Here is an 18,807-nt window from a genome sequence, read left to right on the forward strand (position 1 = left end):
TGCTGGACTCCATTATCAGATCCAAAACTGCGGGACTGAATCATCCAGAGATTTCATACCACATCAAACAATGTGTTTCCCAAATTCAACTGATATACATGAATGGTCAAAAGAGAGCAGCTGTTTCCCTGCCCTGTCTCTGATACTACTGTCAGGTGTCCATGCTGAGGTTCATTTGCATATGCTGTAAACCTACAAGATCCAAGACACATAGGGTCAATCTGCATGGTTGATTACCTGATTCTTTCCAGAGCCGTCTCTCCTCCACACATGTGGGACATATTGGAGATAGGTATCGATCTAATCTGGCCCACTGATATTCCTCCTCTTTCTCCAGCCATTAGCACAGTGGAACCTTGGTTCTCGAACTTAATCCGTTCCGGAAATCCGTTCAACTCCCAAAACTTTGGAAAACCAAGGCGCAGCTTCCGATTGGTGCAGGCGCTCCAGAAACAATAGCTGACAGCCACATCAGACGTTCGGCTTCTGAAAAACGTTTGAAAACCGGAACACTTCTGGGTTTTCAGCGTTCGGGAGCCGATTTGTTCGTCAACTAAGCCATTCGAGAAGCAAGGTTCCACTGTATAAGAAAAAACTTGTCCTGTTCTACATACATCTTTCCCTCCCTGACCCCCATCATTACAAAAATTAAAGCTGCATTTCCCACTGCTTTACAAACACACACCGTTTCTATGTTAGAAAATCATAGGGTTAGTGGCATCAGGTCAGGGTCACCACAGATGTCTTTCCAGATGCCTTCAAGTAATTTCGTTGTCCCCGAGAGGGGGCAATGACAATAAAGATATTATTATTATTATTATTATTAAGTTCCCCCACTCCACCTACTGAAATGAGGCTAGAAAGAAACATTCTTTTGTAGTCAGTACAATAGGCTACAGCTTTTGCTTGGTTGCAGTTCATTTGTGGTGCCCACAACACACACATTTGCAAACGTGACCTTGAGGCCCAAAAGGTGGACAGCCTCTGCATTAGGCTACCTGCCCAACAGCTGAGGAAACTATTAAACTGTTCTCATTTTGGATTCAAGGGTTTCTGGTTAGAGTGAAAATGAAATGTAACCCTGCATTTGAAAGTTGGCAACATTTTTGAACATTTGCATTTCAATATGTTTTCCTGTGATTTTTTCCCCCTTGGATGATAATAGAACATATTGTGTATGATGATAATCTCAGCCTCGTTCAACATTTGAGAGAGGGATGCTCAAGGAATACAGGTTCAATACAGAATTGTGGATACGGATGCACTCAAGCTTTGTCCTGTGTCAGAACACCATGTACACCCAAGTGCTCACTTGTTTCTGTTACTCTAATATAGTTGTGTTTTTTTCAAAAAAAGTCCAGGAATTATGTTTAAAAATAAAATAAAATACATAATGTGATATATGCACAAATATACAAATATACAACTTACGCACAAGCTGATCTTTATTCACATAAATGACCATGGGCGTAATGTGTGGGATTTCATGGTTTATGTGACCACCTACGTTTGGTCCTTTCCCAATGTAGTTAGCCCATTGCTGTTCCACCCTGTTTTTTTCCACAGGCTGCATAATCTATTGGCCAGTGTGCATTCAGTACTTATAATTTCAAAGGTGCAAAAGAAACTGAGCTCTGGAGGGAGGATCTCAGCTTTCTGGGAGAGATTTCTGCTATAGAGATTTGTTATATACATCTATGCTTAATGTAGTATTTATTCCCAGAGGTGTCTAAAATAAAAGATTATATTGACTGGGGTCTTTTCTTTGTTTTACTTCACCATTCTACGATACATGGTTCATGTATCTAATATTCCTTAATTTTCATCCTCCCCGTAAAATTGCTTGAAAACTGTACGGCACAGGAAATTTTTATTCACATCAGTGACTCTGAAATGTGAAATAATCCAGTACAGTCATTTTAATCAAAGTCTGAGATGTTGTTGTTTAGTCGTTTAGTCGTGTCCGACTCTTTTTGACCCCATGGACCAGAGCACGCCAGGCACTCCTGTCTTCCACTGCCTCCCGCAGTTTGGTCAAACTCATGTTTGTAGCTTCGAGAACACTGTCCAACCATCTCGTCCTCTGTCATCTCCTTCTCCTTGTGCCCTCCATCTTTCCCAGCATCAGGGTCTTTTCCAGGGAGTCTTCTCTTCTCATGAGGTGGCCAAAGTATTGAAGCCTCAGCTTCACAATCTGTCCTTCCAGTGAGCACTCAGGGCTGATTTCGTTAAGAATGGATAGGTTTGATCTTCTTGCAGTCCATGGGACTCTCAAGAGTCTCCTCCAGCACCATAATTCAAAAGCATCAATTCTTCGGCGATCAGCCTTCTTTATGGTCCAACTTTCACTTCCATACATCACATACATCTAAGATGTAAAAAGGTAAAGGTACCCCTGCCCGTATGGGCCAGTCTTGACAGACTCTAGGGTTGTGCGCCCATCTCACTTAAGAGGCTGGGGGCCAGCGCTGTCCGGAGACACTTCTGGGTCACGTGGCCAGCATGACAAAGCTGCATCTGGCGAGCCAGCGCAGCACATGGAAACGCCGTTTACCTTCCCGCCAGTAAGCGGTCCCTATTTATCTACTTGCGCTGGGACCGAACGACGGGAGCTCACCCCGCCGCGGGGATTCAAACCACCGACCTTTCGATCGGCAAGCCCTAGGCGCTGAGGCTTTTGCCCACAATCTGAGATGTAGTAGCTAATTAAAAATAATAATGTGGTGAACTGATGTGGAACAACTTCACTGAAGAAGATAACAGTGGTTATCCAGAGCAGCTTGCTACTTGCGAATGGGTCTCCATAACAGTTCAAGCTTCAGAGACCCAAAAATGCATTATTATTTTTTACTCTCTTGCGAAACTTGCGAAAAAAAAATAATAATAATGTGCGCGCTCACGCAGCCAGCTTCACACGAGCAGCCAGGCTCAGAATTCCTCAAAGAGAACAAACTACCGTATTCCTGGAAAGCTAAACGAGGCGGGCGGGCACATCCCTGCCTTAGAACGCCAAACGAGCGAATCAGCGAGCAGTATGCAAATACACCGCTCTTCTTTTTCTTTTTTTTAAAAAAGTGACCAAAAATACAATAACTGAAGGGAAGCAGCTGCTAATAATTGGTGACTCTGGGGCCAATCAACAGCTTAGGGGGCGTGGACACGGGCGCCTGCCTCTCTGGCTTGCCTTCGCCTCTGCGTTCCCGCGAGCAGCTTGTAGGAACGGAGTGGAGAGTTACGCGCCTGCGCTTGTACGATGCAGCTTCGGTCAGTGCCCTTCCCAAGATGGCGGCTGCGATGCGACTCGGCCGAGGAGAGGAGCGTTGATGCGACGGCGCGACAAGCACCAATTCCCCTCCGAAGATGGCGGCTGCGAGGTGCTTGAGGAAAACGTGGAATTATCCTATGGCATTTAGGGTGAGTTCCCCCCCTTCGCCCCCGTTTATCCGCGAGAGGGCTGGGGGCGCTGTAAGCTTTGCATTTCCAGGCTTTCTTTAGGCTTGAGCTTATTAGGTAGCCCGTGCCATTAATTTGCGGGTTTCCTGAACTGTGGCTTATAGGAGAATGTGATGCTCTCAGGTTGTAAACCCGCGTCAGTGTCGACCCAGACAAACCTAAAATGCTGGTGTATTTTTTTAGTTTATTTCTGGTTTTCGGGGGGGGCGTGCTTTTAATTGGTTCCACTAATAATTTTATTTCTTCATTCTCTTTTTGAAAAGCCGCTTTGAGGGTGATTATTTGGGGGGGGGGGTTAAAGCAACCCAGCAGCATGCAGATGTTATGAAATTGCATGCAGCCTTAATAATTGTAATAATAATAGTGGTGACAATGAAGACCAGCCTTAGCTAAAATGTGAATCCATCAATAACTGTGGTTATTTTTATTCTTTTGGGGCACTGTTTGACTTGCTCTGGATTCTGCTTGGTTTGGTTTTGTTCGTTTGTTTCGTGAAATGTATGTAAAATTCATACAATCTCAAAGCGGCTTGCAAATGGATAAGACACAAATGTTCAACCCCCAATCTTTGACTCTGTGACTTGTTTGTTAGCCCACCACTCTCCCCACACTTGGAAATGATGAAGTTCATACTTCCACCTGGTGGTTATTTATGCCATGCTAGTCTTATTTGTTTACATTTATCTTCTCTTTCTCTCTGTGTATGTAATGTATGTATCTTTTCCACTCAAAGATATGGGCAGGGTATAGATAAATTATTATGACTATTATTATCAAAGCAGCTCACGACAGCAGCAAAATTGTTTTATGCCAACATAGCTTTGCAACTCTAATTAGACAGACATTCTGATGATTTTTAGTATTTCTGCCCCCCCCCAGTGTTTTTTATTGTTGCCCTGATACTTTATGATATGGTGACATAGATACATTTCTATGAATAAAAGAAAACATTGTGAAATGCATAAAAGCAAACAATTAAAAATCGTTTTGAAGACTAGCAAGTTTGTTTCTCTGAGCTGCTTAGGGATGTGGATGGTCACTGTTTGGCAAACACATGCTGGATTGGGCCTCTCTAGCTTAGCAATGTTGTCCTACTACTTTCCTTGGCTGCATAAACCTGCATTACTCCCTATAGTTCAGTGTTCAAAACTACCATTGTTCTAGGCGCATTTTGCGACAGGGAATTTCATTAGCATGAGCCATTTCTGAGTTTAGTACTGAGCCTGAGATTTCAGATTTAAATTGCAGAGTGGAAGGAAAGGAGGACCTTTTTCTGTCTCCCACTTCCAGCTATTCTGGGGAATATTAGTGGGGGTGGGCAGGGTGAGGACTAGACCGTTCATTCATTTTCAGCTTTGTATTCTTGTTTTTAAAAAGTTCCTAGACATTCCATTGTTGTGCCCATAACCTAGTTTTAAGGTGCCATTTAGCTCCTGGCTTTCATATCTCAGTTTGTAGCACCGCTGTAGTTCTGCCTGGCTGTGAACATGTCTTTGGGTCTCATAACTAGCCCTTTTTCCTGTTTGTCTACCCTCAGGGCCTGGCTACTGTCATACCCAAGGTCTCCCAAGTAGATAATTCTTCCGATTTCTTGGGCAAAATTCCACATCGCCAGCACCCGGGCATCCTCCATCTCAAAAATGTTAGGCTTCCTCCTGAACTGGTAGAAGTAGCTCACTTTCTAGTAACTGGTAAGTAAAACCCATTAACAATGACACTCTGTGATATGTGGGGCGGGATGAAGGGTAGTGGACTCATATGCACTTCATAGATTTGTTGGGTGGGCTGGATTCACTCTTCCCAACTCCAGAGGTGCGGAGTTAAAGAATGATTTTGTAATAAACTATTGTTGTTTTCTTGGTCCCTTGATTTTGTATATCGGGGCTGGAGTATACATGACCCTTCAGGGTGTGTTGGACTACAACTCCCAATCAACACAGACAATAGTCAAAAATGAGAGTTGTAGACCTGTAAACTCTGGAGGACTACAGGTCTCCTAGCTTTGAAGAGGGAATAGTCCTTGGGACTTCGTTTTCTTATTTTGGTGTTAGAGAGAGAGAGAGAGAGTATACACATATACACACATGTGCAGTGATTGCTTTTTATTGTATTGCTCCTCTGAGCAGTGCAAATGTATCGGAAATGCAGGATATAAATCATCTGCATTAATAAACAACAACAATGATAAAGATAATATTTTGTAGCTTATTCCTCAAGGAGGTGTGGGGATTTGGGCTTGTATCAATGAGGAGTTAAGCCTTCAAGTGTTGTGGGCCTAACTCTGTGCAACTCCCTCTTGCAAAAAGTTAGACAGGCACCATCCGTACTGAGTTTCAGTTGCTTAGTCAAAACTCTTCTGTTTCAGGAGGCCTTTGCACCATGAATGCTTCTCAGATGTTTTCCTTTTCCTTTTAGATTTTAAATTATTGACGTTTTAAAAATTTGAAGCCTTCATTTATGTTTTTAATTTTGTACATGGTATATTTTATAACTGTAAGCTTCCTGGAGACCCACATTGGGAAAAGCAAGGTATACATTCCTTAAATCAATAAATAACTAAGTGCTTCCCCTCCCTTGTTGTGCAAGTACAGTTGAACCTCTAGTTACGGACTTAAACTGTTTCGGGGTGCCATTTGCACCCCAAAAAGTCTGCAACTAGAGTGCCACTTCTGCACATGTGTGCAGCGCAATCGAGCACTTCTGCGCATGCGTGAAGCGCACAGATCGCTTTTGCGCTTGCACGGGTGGGAAACCTGGAAGTAAACCCTTTTGGGTTTGCCATGTTCATAAGCTGAAAGTCCGTAACAAGAGCGGAACGCAACACGAGGTATGACTGTGCACATCTACATTTTGAGTTGGTGACAGATCAAGGATTCATACAGACTGGATTGGGGAGCAAAAGACTTCTGTTTTGTTTCTGCTTCTATTAAATACTTAGAATTCAAAACCCCTTGTTTATCTGCTGCAGATTTTGGGGGGGATGTACTTAACTACCTGTTGCTCTTCCCCTGATAAGAAAGTTCCCTGCATGTTGATAGCATCATAACAATCTGAGAAAGTGCTTTGGGTCTTCAAGTGAGAGCTGCTGTAGGTGCCCCTACCCTTACTAGCTTTTCGTTTCCCCCAGAATCCTCCATGCGGAATCTGGAGCAACAAACCAAGGCCCTCACCAACTACCTGTGGAGCCGCAAACGCCCCCTGGAGGCTGCAGATCTGCGCAGGAAGGCTCATGAATTGGAGCAGAAATTTCGGGAGAAGAAAAGTGAGTGCAGATTTGTGGGGTGGTTGTGGAGGAGACACTACCTGTTCCCAGAGAGTGAGGCTATGATGCTGTTCCCAACTTAGCCATGTAACCTGCTGGGCAATCTTGAGCTAGTCACACTCTTTTAGCCTAACTTACCTTACATGTTGTTGCATGGGGGTGGGTGGGAGAAAGGGGGTTGAATAATGATTGATACTAGTGTGGGAGAAGAGTGGAGTTAAATAAAATAATTCGACTTCTTCTGTCTCAGATGCCACGGGCCCTCTGGATGAGGAAGCCGAGGCGAAGCTGCAGAAAAAGGTCTTGGATGCACTTCGAAAATCGACTTACCACTGGGAGGAGCTGAAGTGAGTGTCCTGGGGACCTTGCCAGAAACCAAGGACCTGATTCTCTTGGGAAGATTTGGTGTGAACATAGCATGCTGTCTCATATTACTGAATGCAGACTGGCAGTCCTTCTTTTATTGCAGAGCCTTTTGTTTCCCGTTCTAAATACAGAGAATCAATATGGTGACTTATTCCAAACAGTAATCTACAGCAAACTTACATGGTCCTGGACATGCATTCTTACATGGCTTTAGATAAATTCATGGAGAGTAGCACTGTCTGTTGGTGGCTACTATGCAAATGGATGTTTACTTCTTCTAGTGCCAGAGAATAAAGTGGGTCTGAATATCAGCTGCAAGCAGAATAGGGCTATCACCCTCATTTCCTGCTTGTGGGCTTTGCACAATAATCTAGTTAGCCATTATGGGAGCAGAAGGCTGGACCATGGGCCATGGTCTATTCTCAGAAGGTTGAATTAAATTTGGCCAGCCTGCAGAAGACACCCGGCTCTTCATTGTAACAGGGATAAGTCGATAGCAACAACCGGTAGTAGAGCAGATACGACTCATTACACAATTTAGACCAGCAGGGAGCTCTCGCTCAGCCCTTTTTTGTGGTGCGGTGCTTTCCCTTTTCTCTCAGTGGCACAGGCTGTGAGAATTGTGCTCCTTGCTGACTTGGTTATGTGGTTTGTCTTTTCCTAGGTACACTGAAGAGCTCAGCTTTATATACATGGCAGCCCGGATGGACGGGGTTTTTGCAGCTGTGACCCGAGCTTTCCATGAAGTGAGTTGACGTTTCAAGTTTTTAGTGGGTGGAGCAAGGTGAGAAGATGGCTGTGTACTACATGTTCAAAATAACTTGGTGGCTATTAATTTACTAGTAGTTAAAACATCACCAAACATTCATTTGGTAAAACTCTGGATTATTCAGGCTTCTGACTAAAAAAGGTAAAGGGACCCCTGACCATTAGGTCCAGTCATGACCGACTCTGGGGTTGCAGCGCTCATCTCGCTCTATGGGCCGAGGGAGCCAGCGTTTGTCCGCAGACAGCTTCTGGGTCATGTGGCCAGCATGACTAAGCTGCTTCTGGTGAACCAGAGCAACACATGGAAACGCCATTTACCTTCCCGCCGGAGCGGTTCCTATTTATCTACTTGCACTTTGACATGCTTTTGAACTGCTAGGTTGGCAGGAGCTGGGACAGAGCAACGGGAGCTCACCCCGTCACAGGGATTCAAACCGCCGATCTTCTGATCAGCAAGTCCTAGGCTCTGTGGTTTAACCCACAGCGCCACCTGCGTCCCAGGCTTCTGACTAGTGCAGCATTATTTAGATATGAGAACCCCAGGTTCTCATCCCCTTTGAGCAAAGGATTTGCTTTGTTGCGGTCTTCTGGCAAGCCCTACCTTTATGTAAGCAAAACAAAAAAAAACCAGAGGGATTCTGTCTCCATCCATTGGCTGAAAGGAACAGGAACCGTGAATAGTTTCAAGAGAAGATCAGCCTGACCTGAGCTGCAGATAAGTGCCTTGCTATGGGTCACCACTTTGTCCTGGCCTTGAATAACAGATCGTCCCTCTCTACATTTTCCCTCAGCACCTCTTCCTCATACGTCTTGCCTTTTTATTTTTGGGTTTGTAAGGCTGTTTGCAAACGCTCCACCCCACCAATTGGTATGAGCGAATTTAGCAAACAGTAATTTGCCACGGCAAACAGGATTAAAAATACAGGAAATAAATAAAATAGATATGGCTTGGGTTCCCTTCCCCTCGTATAAATGCTTTCTGAGCCTGTGGTCAGTATTTCATTCTTGGTGACCTCCTGGGGGCCAAATAACAGTGGATAGGGTGAGAGGCAAAAGTATGCAAATCAGGAAACAAAAAGTTTCCCTTTGTTCAATAGGCTAGTGTCTATACGTATCCACATGCACACACCTCTGTCCTCCACCCTGGTGAGCAGGAGTCATTATTGGAGTTCAAGGGCACATTCCAGCCAGGTTAAGAATAATCAAGGAGGGTATCATTTGTGATGTGGTGTGAGAGTCCTGGGGAGCAAATGGAGAGAGGCCCCAGGATTGACATTCCCCATCCTTGATTTATACACCGCCCATTAAATGACCAAGCTGCTTCACCTGCATTGTTTCTGTAATGGTTAACAACAGCCCTATAAGGTAGGTCAGCATTATTTAGTATAATTCATAATCTGAGACTCTTATACCTGGCTGGCTTTTGCTCGCTCTATTAGCCCATGCACAAGCTGCAGCTAGGTGAGCAAAGTTGCTTTGTACACTCTCCCTGCTGTGGCAGTGCAAAGCAGGTGTTTCCTGTAAGGTTTGAATTTCTAGCGGGTATTTGAAAGCTTTCTGGGCTGCGTCTGTGGTATTCCACTAAGCTTTCCTCAGAGTAGACCCCTAGAAATTGATATACATTAGGTCCATTAATTTTAGTAGGCCTGCTCTTGAGTAAAACTTGGTTGAATGCCATCCTGTTTTGTTTTTGTATAGTTAATTACTTTGGTGTTGCTTTTAAAGTGATTGTTATCGCACTGCAGGGTTCATTTGTAAATACCGTACCCTACTTTCAAATGGAGAACGGGGTCATATGTTTTTTATTTTTTTGTACATTATTTTTATTAAATTTTCTAAATTGCATTTCAAAATACTCATTTAAACAACCTTAAATCAATGGCTACCCTTCTTCCCTTTCCGTGGTTCATTTTGCACACCATACATCCCTGCATATTTTACATGAACTAAACCATTCAGTAATCTATTGTTACATTCATCAAAACTTACACTGTTGAATTTATCTTAATGCTACCAGTGTTTTTAAATGAACACAATTTTCACCCATATATTCAGTAAACGTTTTCCAGTCTTCTTTAAACATGCATTCTTCTTATTCTCTTATTCTATAAATTAAATCCACAAGCTGTGCGTATTCCATCTGTTTTAAGTTGCCATTCTTCTTTAGTTGGGACCACTCTCATTTTCCATTTTTGGACTAACACGGGCCGCAGTAGTAGCATACATAAATAGTCTTTTTTAACACTTGGGAATTTTCCTCTGAATTATCCCCAACAAAAAGGACCCTGGTTTTGGGGGGAAAGGTTCGTATGTATGCTCAATTGACAGCAGTCCTTGGTTTATGAAGCAATTACTCTTTTTTGCCTCCTTCAGATCCAGAAGAGAGTCTCGGACTTTGAGCCACGCACCCTGTTGGATTTCGGCTCAGGAACGGGCGCAGTCACCTGGTGAGAAACCATGTCAATTCCTGAGCAGCATGGAGGGAGGGAGGGAGGGAGGGAGGGAGGGAGGGAAATATTGATGTAAATAGGGGTGGGGAACCTGTGGCCCTTCTGCTACTGGACTCTTAACTCCCATCAGCCAGCAGGTTAGTGGTCAAAATAATAGTAACTGTATTCCAGTATCTGGAGGGCCACGGGTTCTTTATCCCTGGTCCAGGAGTCTTCCCATCCCAGCAGCTCGGATTTTTTAGAAGAGACCATTCATAGACGTGCCACCCTGCTCCTTTCTTTCCTCTCCTTCCCCTTCACTTTAGGGCAGCACACAGCATCTGGGGCAAGAGTATCAACGAGTACATGAACATCGACAGTTCGGCTTCAATGTTAGCCTTAGCTGAGAGGCTGATGAAAGGTGAGAGTTGTGAGTGGTGCTATGTGGAGAACTTCATGTGGGCTGGAGTGGGGTTCTCCTTTGCCTAACATCTGTCCAGGAGCCCTATCATGCCAGTGAAATACACCCCCCACCCCGTCCTGGATTAATAGGTAGGACACCAGATGCCCAATGAATGGGGAAATTATATGCAGGGACCATTGAAATGAAGGGAAGCTCTGCCCCTTTGCCCTTCTGTTGTGATTTGCACAGGGCAGTTCAATGTAACCCTACTCTTTAAGCATAAAACCTGCGCCTCGGCCGTATGGCTTCAGACCCTTTCTGTACTGCAGTTTCCACGCATTGCCACTAGAATCATGGGAGCATAGGAAACTGCTCCATCTGGTACACAGACTGAGACCCTACCTACCCGCAGGCTGTCTCGCCAGAGTGGTGCATGCTCTGATTATCTCCCGCTTGGACTATTGCAATGTGCTCTACGTGGGGCTACCTTTGAAAGTGACCCGGAAACTACAACTAATCCAGAATGCGGCAGCTAGACTGGTGACTGGGAGCAGCTGCTGAGACCACATAACACCGGTCCTGAAAGACCTGCATTGGCTCCCAGTATGTTTCCGAGCATAATTCAAGGTGTTGGTGCTGACCTTTAAAGCCCTAAACGGCCTCAGCCCCTTATACCTGAAGGAGCGTCTCCACCCCCATCGTTCAGCCCGGACACTGAGGTCCAGCTCCAAGGACTTTCTGGCAGGTCCCTCGCTGCGAGAAGTGAGGTTATAGGGAACTAGGCAGAGGGCCTTTTTGGTAGTGGAACGTCCTCCCACCAGATGTCAAAGAAATAAACAACTATCTGACTTTTAGAAGACATCTTAAGGCAGCCCTGTTTAGGGAAGTTTTTCATGTTTGATCTTCTTATTGTGTTTTTAATATCCTGTTGGAAGCCACTCAGAGTGGCTGGGGAGGCCCAGCCAGATGGGTGGGGTATAAGTAATAGATTATTATTATTATTATTATTATTATTATTATACAGGGTCAGGCCATTGGTCCAGCTTTCTCAGTACTGTAGACACTGGCTGGCAGTCGCTCTCCAGGATTTCAGCAGGAGTCTCTCCCAGCCCTACCTGGGAATATCAGGGATTGAGCTTAGCACCTTTTGCATGCAAAACGTACATTCTACTCACTGAGTTATAGCACTTCACCTGTTGTATTTGAGCTCCCACAAACCTCTCCATGTTTCTACCTTTGTTTTTGGTTTGTTTTTTTGTAAATAACTACCCAGGCATTTCTGAGGAGAAGAATCTCTGTATCCCAGGAGTCTACTTTCGGCAGTTCCTCCCCGTCTCACCAAAGGTAATAATAACTCATCATCTTATTTTCCTCCCAATGGGAGCTGCACTCAGAGCAGGATGAGTCCCAGGGGATCTCGTTAAATCCGCATTCAGGTGCCTACAGTCCCCTGTTGTTCTGTTGACTGGGTACCATTGTGTGTTTTCCAGAATCCCACAAGGATTTCCCACTTGAACTGGTTAACTGCCACATCTAAGCAGGTTCCTCCTCCCATTCCCCAGGCTTAATGATTTAACTGGTCTTCACCTGAGTTGTTTTTAAATACTTCTTATGCTGTGTAAATTTTCCATTTAAAAAACCCTGCAAGTGGCCAACTTTTGCCACACTTAAGAATGATCAGAGATTTTCTCAAATAATACCAATGGCTTGAGCCATAAGGAAGTTCATGGGAGGAATTTTTCGCGTCTTCTGCTACTTCCACCAAATCCACAACGTATCTGTTACAGAGGGCCCTTAAAAATATCCATTATACAGAGGCCTCTTCTGCCCTCCCCAACTGCTGCCAGCCACCACCTGTTGGATCATTGCCCTGTGAAGTAGGTTAAGCTGAGAGTGTACCTTTGTCACAGTCACCCAGGAAACTTCATGGCAGAGCAGAGAATGGACTGATCTTCCCGGTCTTAAGTCCAAGAGCTTGACTGTTACACTGCAGAAGTTGTCCACACCGGCTCTAAATTAAACTTTCGGCCTTTTCCCTTTCTTTTTTAAAAGACCCTAAGATTTGTAATTGAATACACTGTTCCTACATATTCCAGCCCCATCTTTTTCTCTCCCGTTGCTCCACATGCAGGTGAAATTTGACCTTGTGGTTTCTGCTTTCTCACTCAACGAACTCCAAAGTTATGCTCAGAGAGTGGAGACCGTGCAGACACTCTGGAGAAAGACAGGTGGCTTTTTGGTAAGTGGACAAACAGGCTTACCCATCTGATACTGTGTTTCTCCCCATAAGTACGTGCAACTGAAGCAACCACATATACCTTCCCTGTTAACCTTGCCTTCCATTCTTCTGTTCCAGGGATGGGGAATAACTGGGTGTGGCCCATGCGGCCTCCCTACCCATCCTGCAGCATATCCTTGCCTCCTCTCTGCCCTCACTCCCTGTATTGTAGTCAGGCTTGGAGAAAGCTACATCTTTGGACCCTGCACACATATTTCACGCTCACCATAATTAGAGATGAGGGTGTGTGGAGCTCCTATTGGCTCCAGTAAATGGAGGGGGATATGCAGTTTCTATGGGACACAGGTGGCGCTGTGAGTTAAACCACAGAGCCTAGGGCTTGCCGATCAGAAGGTCGGCAGTTCAAATGCCCGCGACGGGGTGAGCGCCCGTTGCTCAGTCCCTGCTCCTGCCAACCTAGCAGTTCGAAAGCACGTCAAAGTGCAAGTAGATAAATAGGTACCGCTCCGGCGGGAAGGTAAACAGCATTTCTATGCACTTCTCTGGTTTGCCAGAAGCGGCTTAGTCATGCTGGCCACATGACCCGGAAGCTGTACGGTGGCTCTCTCGGCCAATAAAGCGAGATAAGTGCCGCAACCCCAGAGTCGGTCACGACTGGACCTAATGGTCAGGGGTCCCTTTACCTTTACTTATGCAATTTCTATTGTATCTGCAATTCTCTTTATTTCTCTTAACTGTGACCTGGATTCCTCTGTACGTTGAATGAAAAAGGGTCTCCTGATTCTTAGGGCAATTCAGAGGAAACTCTGTGTACTGCTGTTCCTGGATAACCAAGTCAAGGCACTGAGAGAGCAGCAGAAAGTGGAGGCACATGCTTCCCCTATATAAAATCTTAACATTGTAAGCTCCCCAGGACAGGGATTTCTTCTCATGTACTTGGCAAAGTGCCTTGCCCACTGGTGGTGCTAACTTTCCCTTGCATTCCATGCACTGCAGAAGCCTGCTCTTGTTTGGGAATGTGGGGGGGGGGGGGCCTGTTGCTCAGCACCACCCAGTGTATAGCCTCTCCCTTGCCTTCATTTTTCCAGGTTCTGGTAGAGAACGGGACCAAAGAAGGTCATCAGATGCTCATGGAAGCCCGGGATCTTATATTAAAGGTGAGGCACTTCTCTGTGTTTGTGGCCTTTAAAGAAATGCATGCAGGCTATAAAATAGGAGTTGAAGGCCTTTTTAGACCTGTGAGCAAATGTTGGGGGTACAACCCCTGACTTCTTCCTGCTCCCCAGAGATAGAAAATGCGTGCGCATACACACAGCCTTTAAAAGTGCTGAGTGAGCAAGTGGGAATGAGAGTCATTCTTCCACCTTCCTCTTCCAGTTCTGCGTACTCTCCATGGGACAAAAGGTGATGGCCTCATAACCAAGGGGGGCTGTGAGTGTGGGAACCAGAAGACGACATCAAGGGTGCCGTTACACCCATGGGTGTTGTGTTGGTGACCCCTGAAATAAAACGATTGTTTAAAAAAGGATATCGTGCCAGGAAGCACGTCAGTCTCTTTCTCTTAGACTGATGATTGCTTTATGTCTTCCCCAAAGTTTTTCTCTGTGGTGTAGACTGTAATGAATGAGTTTAAGATTCATAATTTCCCCTTTGAAGACCTTTAACCCCAAACTCTGCTAATTAACAAAACTGCTCCAGATTGCCACTCTTATTTGCACAGATACTTAAAAATCCCATTTTAATTAAAGAAGGAAAGTTCATTCCCACCCACCCCATAATTGTAGCAGGCATTTAGGTTTGTCTCCATTTCAAATGGGCCTGAACTTCTAAACAAGTTGATGGGCCTGTTCCTGTGGTGGCTGCACCTGCTCGACCTCTGGCCCCTGTATTTTCCTCAATATTTAGCTTCCTTGCCCACGATCGAGGAAGGACTGTGAGAATGACATGTGTGACTGTTTAAATGAATTATGTTTATCTACACCCATCCATCATCTTCTGTAGGGCACAGATGAAGTGGTTCGTGATCCCACAGAGCCTTCCGTTTTTGCCCCGGTGAGTTTTAAATCTTCCTGAAGCTAGATTGAGTGAAAAGGAGCTGCTGCTGCTGCTGCTGAATCCTGAGAAGAAGGAGGTCTTGTAGATGGTTCCTAGGGCCAGGAATTAGGTGATTTACCTGTTCTGGACAGAATTGTATTTCCCTCCCCCGAAAGGAACAGGTGCCTCATTTGGGAGTGATCCACAATCAGTCTTCATGGCTGAAGTGCTTAGGAGCACCTTTTGCCATCTTCATCTGATTTTCCACATACAGTCGTTCCTGTTGTTAACCTCAAGTCTGGACTACTGTAATGAACTGTATGTGGGCCTGCCCTTGAGGCTGGTTGGCAAGCTGCAGCTAGGTTGCTGAATGTGGTGCAGCATAGCTAATGCTTCTCTTGAGAATTGCACTGGCTGCCAGTATACAACAGAGCCAGGTGTAAGCTTCTTGTATTGACATAGAGGGCCCTGAGCGACTTTAGACCGGACTACTTGAGGAACCGTTTTCTCCCACATTGAGCTGCTCTGTCACAGAGATCAGATAGTGACGTACTGTTGATCAAGTTTTGCATTGCAGTAATTGGGTTAGGGCATTTTCTGTTGTGACACCACCTCCAAGGAGGGAGCTGGTTAATGTCCCTTTGGCACATTGTGAAAACCTTCTACCCCATCTTCTGGCAACTGGAACCTATCTGTTTTGGTTTGAATATATAATTGTTCCTTGTTTTATATTGTATATGTTTTTTATTGCTGTGATTTTTAACGGTGTTGCTGTACACCTGCCCTGTTATTTTGAATGAAAGCCAGTCTAGAAATGTTTTAAATGTGCAATATAAATAACAGTACCAAAACTGTCAAACAGATACGTGCGAGTAGTGGGAAGCTAATATGTAGTTCAGCTATAACCATCTCAGTATGATAAACCAAGAATGAACAACTTGATCCCCCCCAGATGTTGCTGAACTACAGCTCCCATCATCCTAGCCCATTTGCCATGTTGGCTGGGCTGATGTGTTTTGGGAGTCCCAACAATATCTGGAGGGCACCAACCCCTAAGGTAAAGCAAGGTCTCTTAGACTGAGAACGAGTGCTGTTTCTGCAAGTTCCCTCTACCCATCTCTTGTGTGTTTGAATTCAGTATTTGGGGGGGCTTGTTAAACCACAATTTCCTGTTTCATCCTAACTGAAGCCTCGCTTGCAACCTTGGAAAAAATACTGTGGTTTGCAGTCTGTTTTAGTGGGTGGAACATAAACCACAGCTTCTAAATTGTACCAAGCGTGTAAGAAACGCGAGAGGTTTTGAAATGAGATGCAGGAAACAGGCTGTGCATTTCGCTTATTGGACTGAGATTGTTTCATCTGGACCATGTCTAATAAATTCTTCCACTTCGAGCAATGTGGAGTAGATAGGATGCGAAGGCTTGTTAATTTGGGGGGGCCTGTGGGCAAATTAGACTTTGGTTGTCTTCTATTCCCAGAGAGATAAATAACCCTACCATAACCTGAGACTAACAGATACTTTCTACCCTTTCTCTCTTATGCTCAGTGTCCGCACCATTTGCCATGCCCTCGTTTGTCGCCTGACCGTATCCTGCCATGTAACTTCACCCAGACGTATTTCCCACTGCCTTTCAGTTGGGTGAGTTTCTGCTTATTCCACGTGCAATGCTTTTCCACGTTGTATGTTGATCAACCTCCTGTTGTGTTCAATTAGCTTGGGTTGCTTGTGTAGTTACAAGCAATAGGCTGGTTGGCTCAGCTTCCCTCATTTCCAATATAATTTAACTACGTTTTCCTACCCTATAGACTGCAGAAAAGCATGCTGAGCCCTTTTATTAGTTGTCACCATTCATGCAGGCAGTTCCCCTGCACAGCGGGGGCACAAAACTATGACATAGCACACTTGAGAACATGCACAGAGCAGAAAGCAAGAGGGGGGAGGGGGCCAAATTGTTTCCTCACTCAGGGTGCCAATAAAAACCTGCTCACTTGTCCATGGTGATGTGTTTCATATTGTTTTTGTTACATAGAAGCTTTTCCCGTGAATGAACGATATGGGGCAAAGAGGCATGTTATTAGGCTCCATTAACAGCATCTGTCAAATACCCTGTCCTTCTCCCTTCACCTCTCACATCCTGGAGGATCAGGGCTGGGAAATGCTGGCACGCTGAACCGGATAGGGAGTTGGGCAGCTCAGTTAATCCACACCTGATTAAATATGAAGCCAACTTCATATTTAAGCAAAGGCTGGGAAGCAAATTAGTTAGTGAGGGCGGGAAGCTGTATTCTTCAGAGATCCATTTTCCCCTTCCCAACCTTCTGTGTCTTCCTCCAGAACCCACCAAAGAAGGAGGAGAAATTCTCATACCTGATCCTATGCAGAGGATCGGGGGAACTGGAGCAGCCCTGGCCTCGGATCACAAAGCCTGTCCTTTGTCGTACCCGCCATGTCCACGTCCACCTGTGCTGTCCCGATGGCAGCCTTCAGCACGCAGTGATTACTTCAAAGAAACACAGCAGGTACAGGATCTCTTCTCCCGAAGGTGGGAGGGGCCTTGCTTCTAGACTCTCATTCATTCTCTGGTGGCGCATTGGGTGTAGACTTTCCCCCTACTTCTAATATTTTTATTTTATTTCAAATTCAAAGTTATACTTTGTCACTCAGCAGTTATAATCCTATTCTACTTTGATTCTCTGGACAAAGTAACTGCAAGAATGATCAAGGCACCGGAGTAACTTCCCTTTGAGAAAGATTATATCATTTGAGGCTTTTAGCTTAGAAAAATAGCCGGTAAAGTGTCTGTTTGTGTGTAACACAATAGAGGTTTGTAATATTGTGTGTGGTGTGGAGTTATGTAAACAGGGAAAGGTTTTTACACCCTCTCTCGTGTAGGGATCATCTTCACCCATCATTCTCTCCTACAGGGATATTTACAGATGTGCCCGGAACTGTGAATGTGGCGACCGCCTCCCTGTTTTGAACCTGGATAGCGAGCCAGACTCGGGAGAAGAGAGAGGCGACACGAATGAAGATCACAGTTGATGGGAGCTCTGTACAGCCACCCTCCTCATCCCAGCATATACTGTACCACATCCTCTAAGAGACATCTTGCATCAGATTGGCTTACAAATGCCAGATGGCTTTCCAGAATCCATGAGCTGGTTGGATAAACTGGTGCCACAAGTCACATTTCCAGGCCTTCCTGGCCTGGTGGGGGAACTGTGGGATCTTAGAGAGCAGAAGGTTTCAGTAAGCGTCAGGCAGTTTTATATCAGTGTTAAACATACGGAAGTTGTTTCTGCTCCTTGGAGACACACTGCACATGTATTTAATGTAGATCTGTTTTTGCTGTGGTCTTACCTGGCTGCATATTTATTCATAAACTCCAAAGAGTCATTTTCTACTTAACCAGGGGTGCTTGGCTAGTCCATAGTCTCTGTCCGAGATGTGCAGATTGCAGGCTGAAAACAAAACATCAAGCTCTCTGGTGTGTCTGTTTCTGCTGCTACCCCTTTTCAGGTGGTAGGGTGTACAGGGTTGAACCTTTAAATCCCTCCCCTCTTCTCACTTCTCTAAAATCTATCTGTTCAAGACCCCTTTATTGTGGGACAGGATAGCTCCAAACCTTCTCCCTGGTATTGTATTCGTAGGGGGAATGTTACGGGAGAAAACTTCCAGAAAAGTATTGCAAAGTGCTTCTGCTTGTTTGTCCTAGTTCTTAGGTAAAGTCCCTGTTTGAAGGGACTGAGTAAACCTGTTGGTGCAGTTACTCTCATAGGAACCTAGTAGGAGGCTTAATGCAGCTGGACTGCATGGGAAGCCTTGCCTATGCATGGGGAACCTGTGGGTCTC

At 45.0% G+C, this 18,807-nt stretch overlaps 1 protein-coding gene across 1 annotated transcript; it reads left to right on the forward strand.

Moving 5' to 3' along the window:
* Window positions 1-3,216: 3,216 nt before the first annotated feature.
* Window positions 3,217-18,367, forward strand: METTL17 (methyltransferase like 17). The gene is made up of 14 exons (XM_082196198.1): window positions 3,217-3,414; window positions 4,991-5,144; window positions 6,581-6,715; window positions 6,966-7,062; window positions 7,746-7,827; window positions 10,223-10,296; window positions 10,605-10,699; window positions 11,955-12,025; window positions 12,813-12,920; window positions 14,009-14,077; window positions 14,922-14,972; window positions 16,501-16,593; window positions 17,290-17,474; window positions 17,880-18,367. Exons 1-14 carry the CDS (start codon window positions 3,361-3,363, stop codon window positions 17,995-17,997), a joined length of 1,386 nt encoding a protein of 461 aa, XP_082052324.1. The 5' UTR covers window positions 3,217-3,360; the 3' UTR covers window positions 17,998-18,367.
* Window positions 18,368-18,807: the final 440 nt, after the last annotated feature.

Source organism: Podarcis vaucheri (assembly GCF_965113315.1).
Source record: "Podarcis vaucheri genome assembly, chromosome: 13".
Classification (NCBI taxonomy): domain Eukaryota; kingdom Metazoa; phylum Chordata; class Lepidosauria; order Squamata; family Lacertidae; genus Podarcis; species Podarcis vaucheri.

Excerpts from the sequence above, each read along its gene's own strand:
- METTL17 (XM_082196198.1), top strand. The coding sequence starts at position 3,361 with ATGGCGGCTGCGAGGTGCTTGAGGAAAACGTGGAATTATCCTATGGCA. Across the intron at positions 3,415-4,990 it reads ATTATCCTATGGCATTTAGG|GGCCTGGCTACTGTCATACC; the intron begins GTGAGTTCCCCC and ends GTCTACCCTCAG. Across the intron at positions 10,700-11,954 it reads AGCTGAGAGGCTGATGAAAG|GCATTTCTGAGGAGAAGAAT; the intron begins GTGAGAGTTGTG and ends ATAACTACCCAG.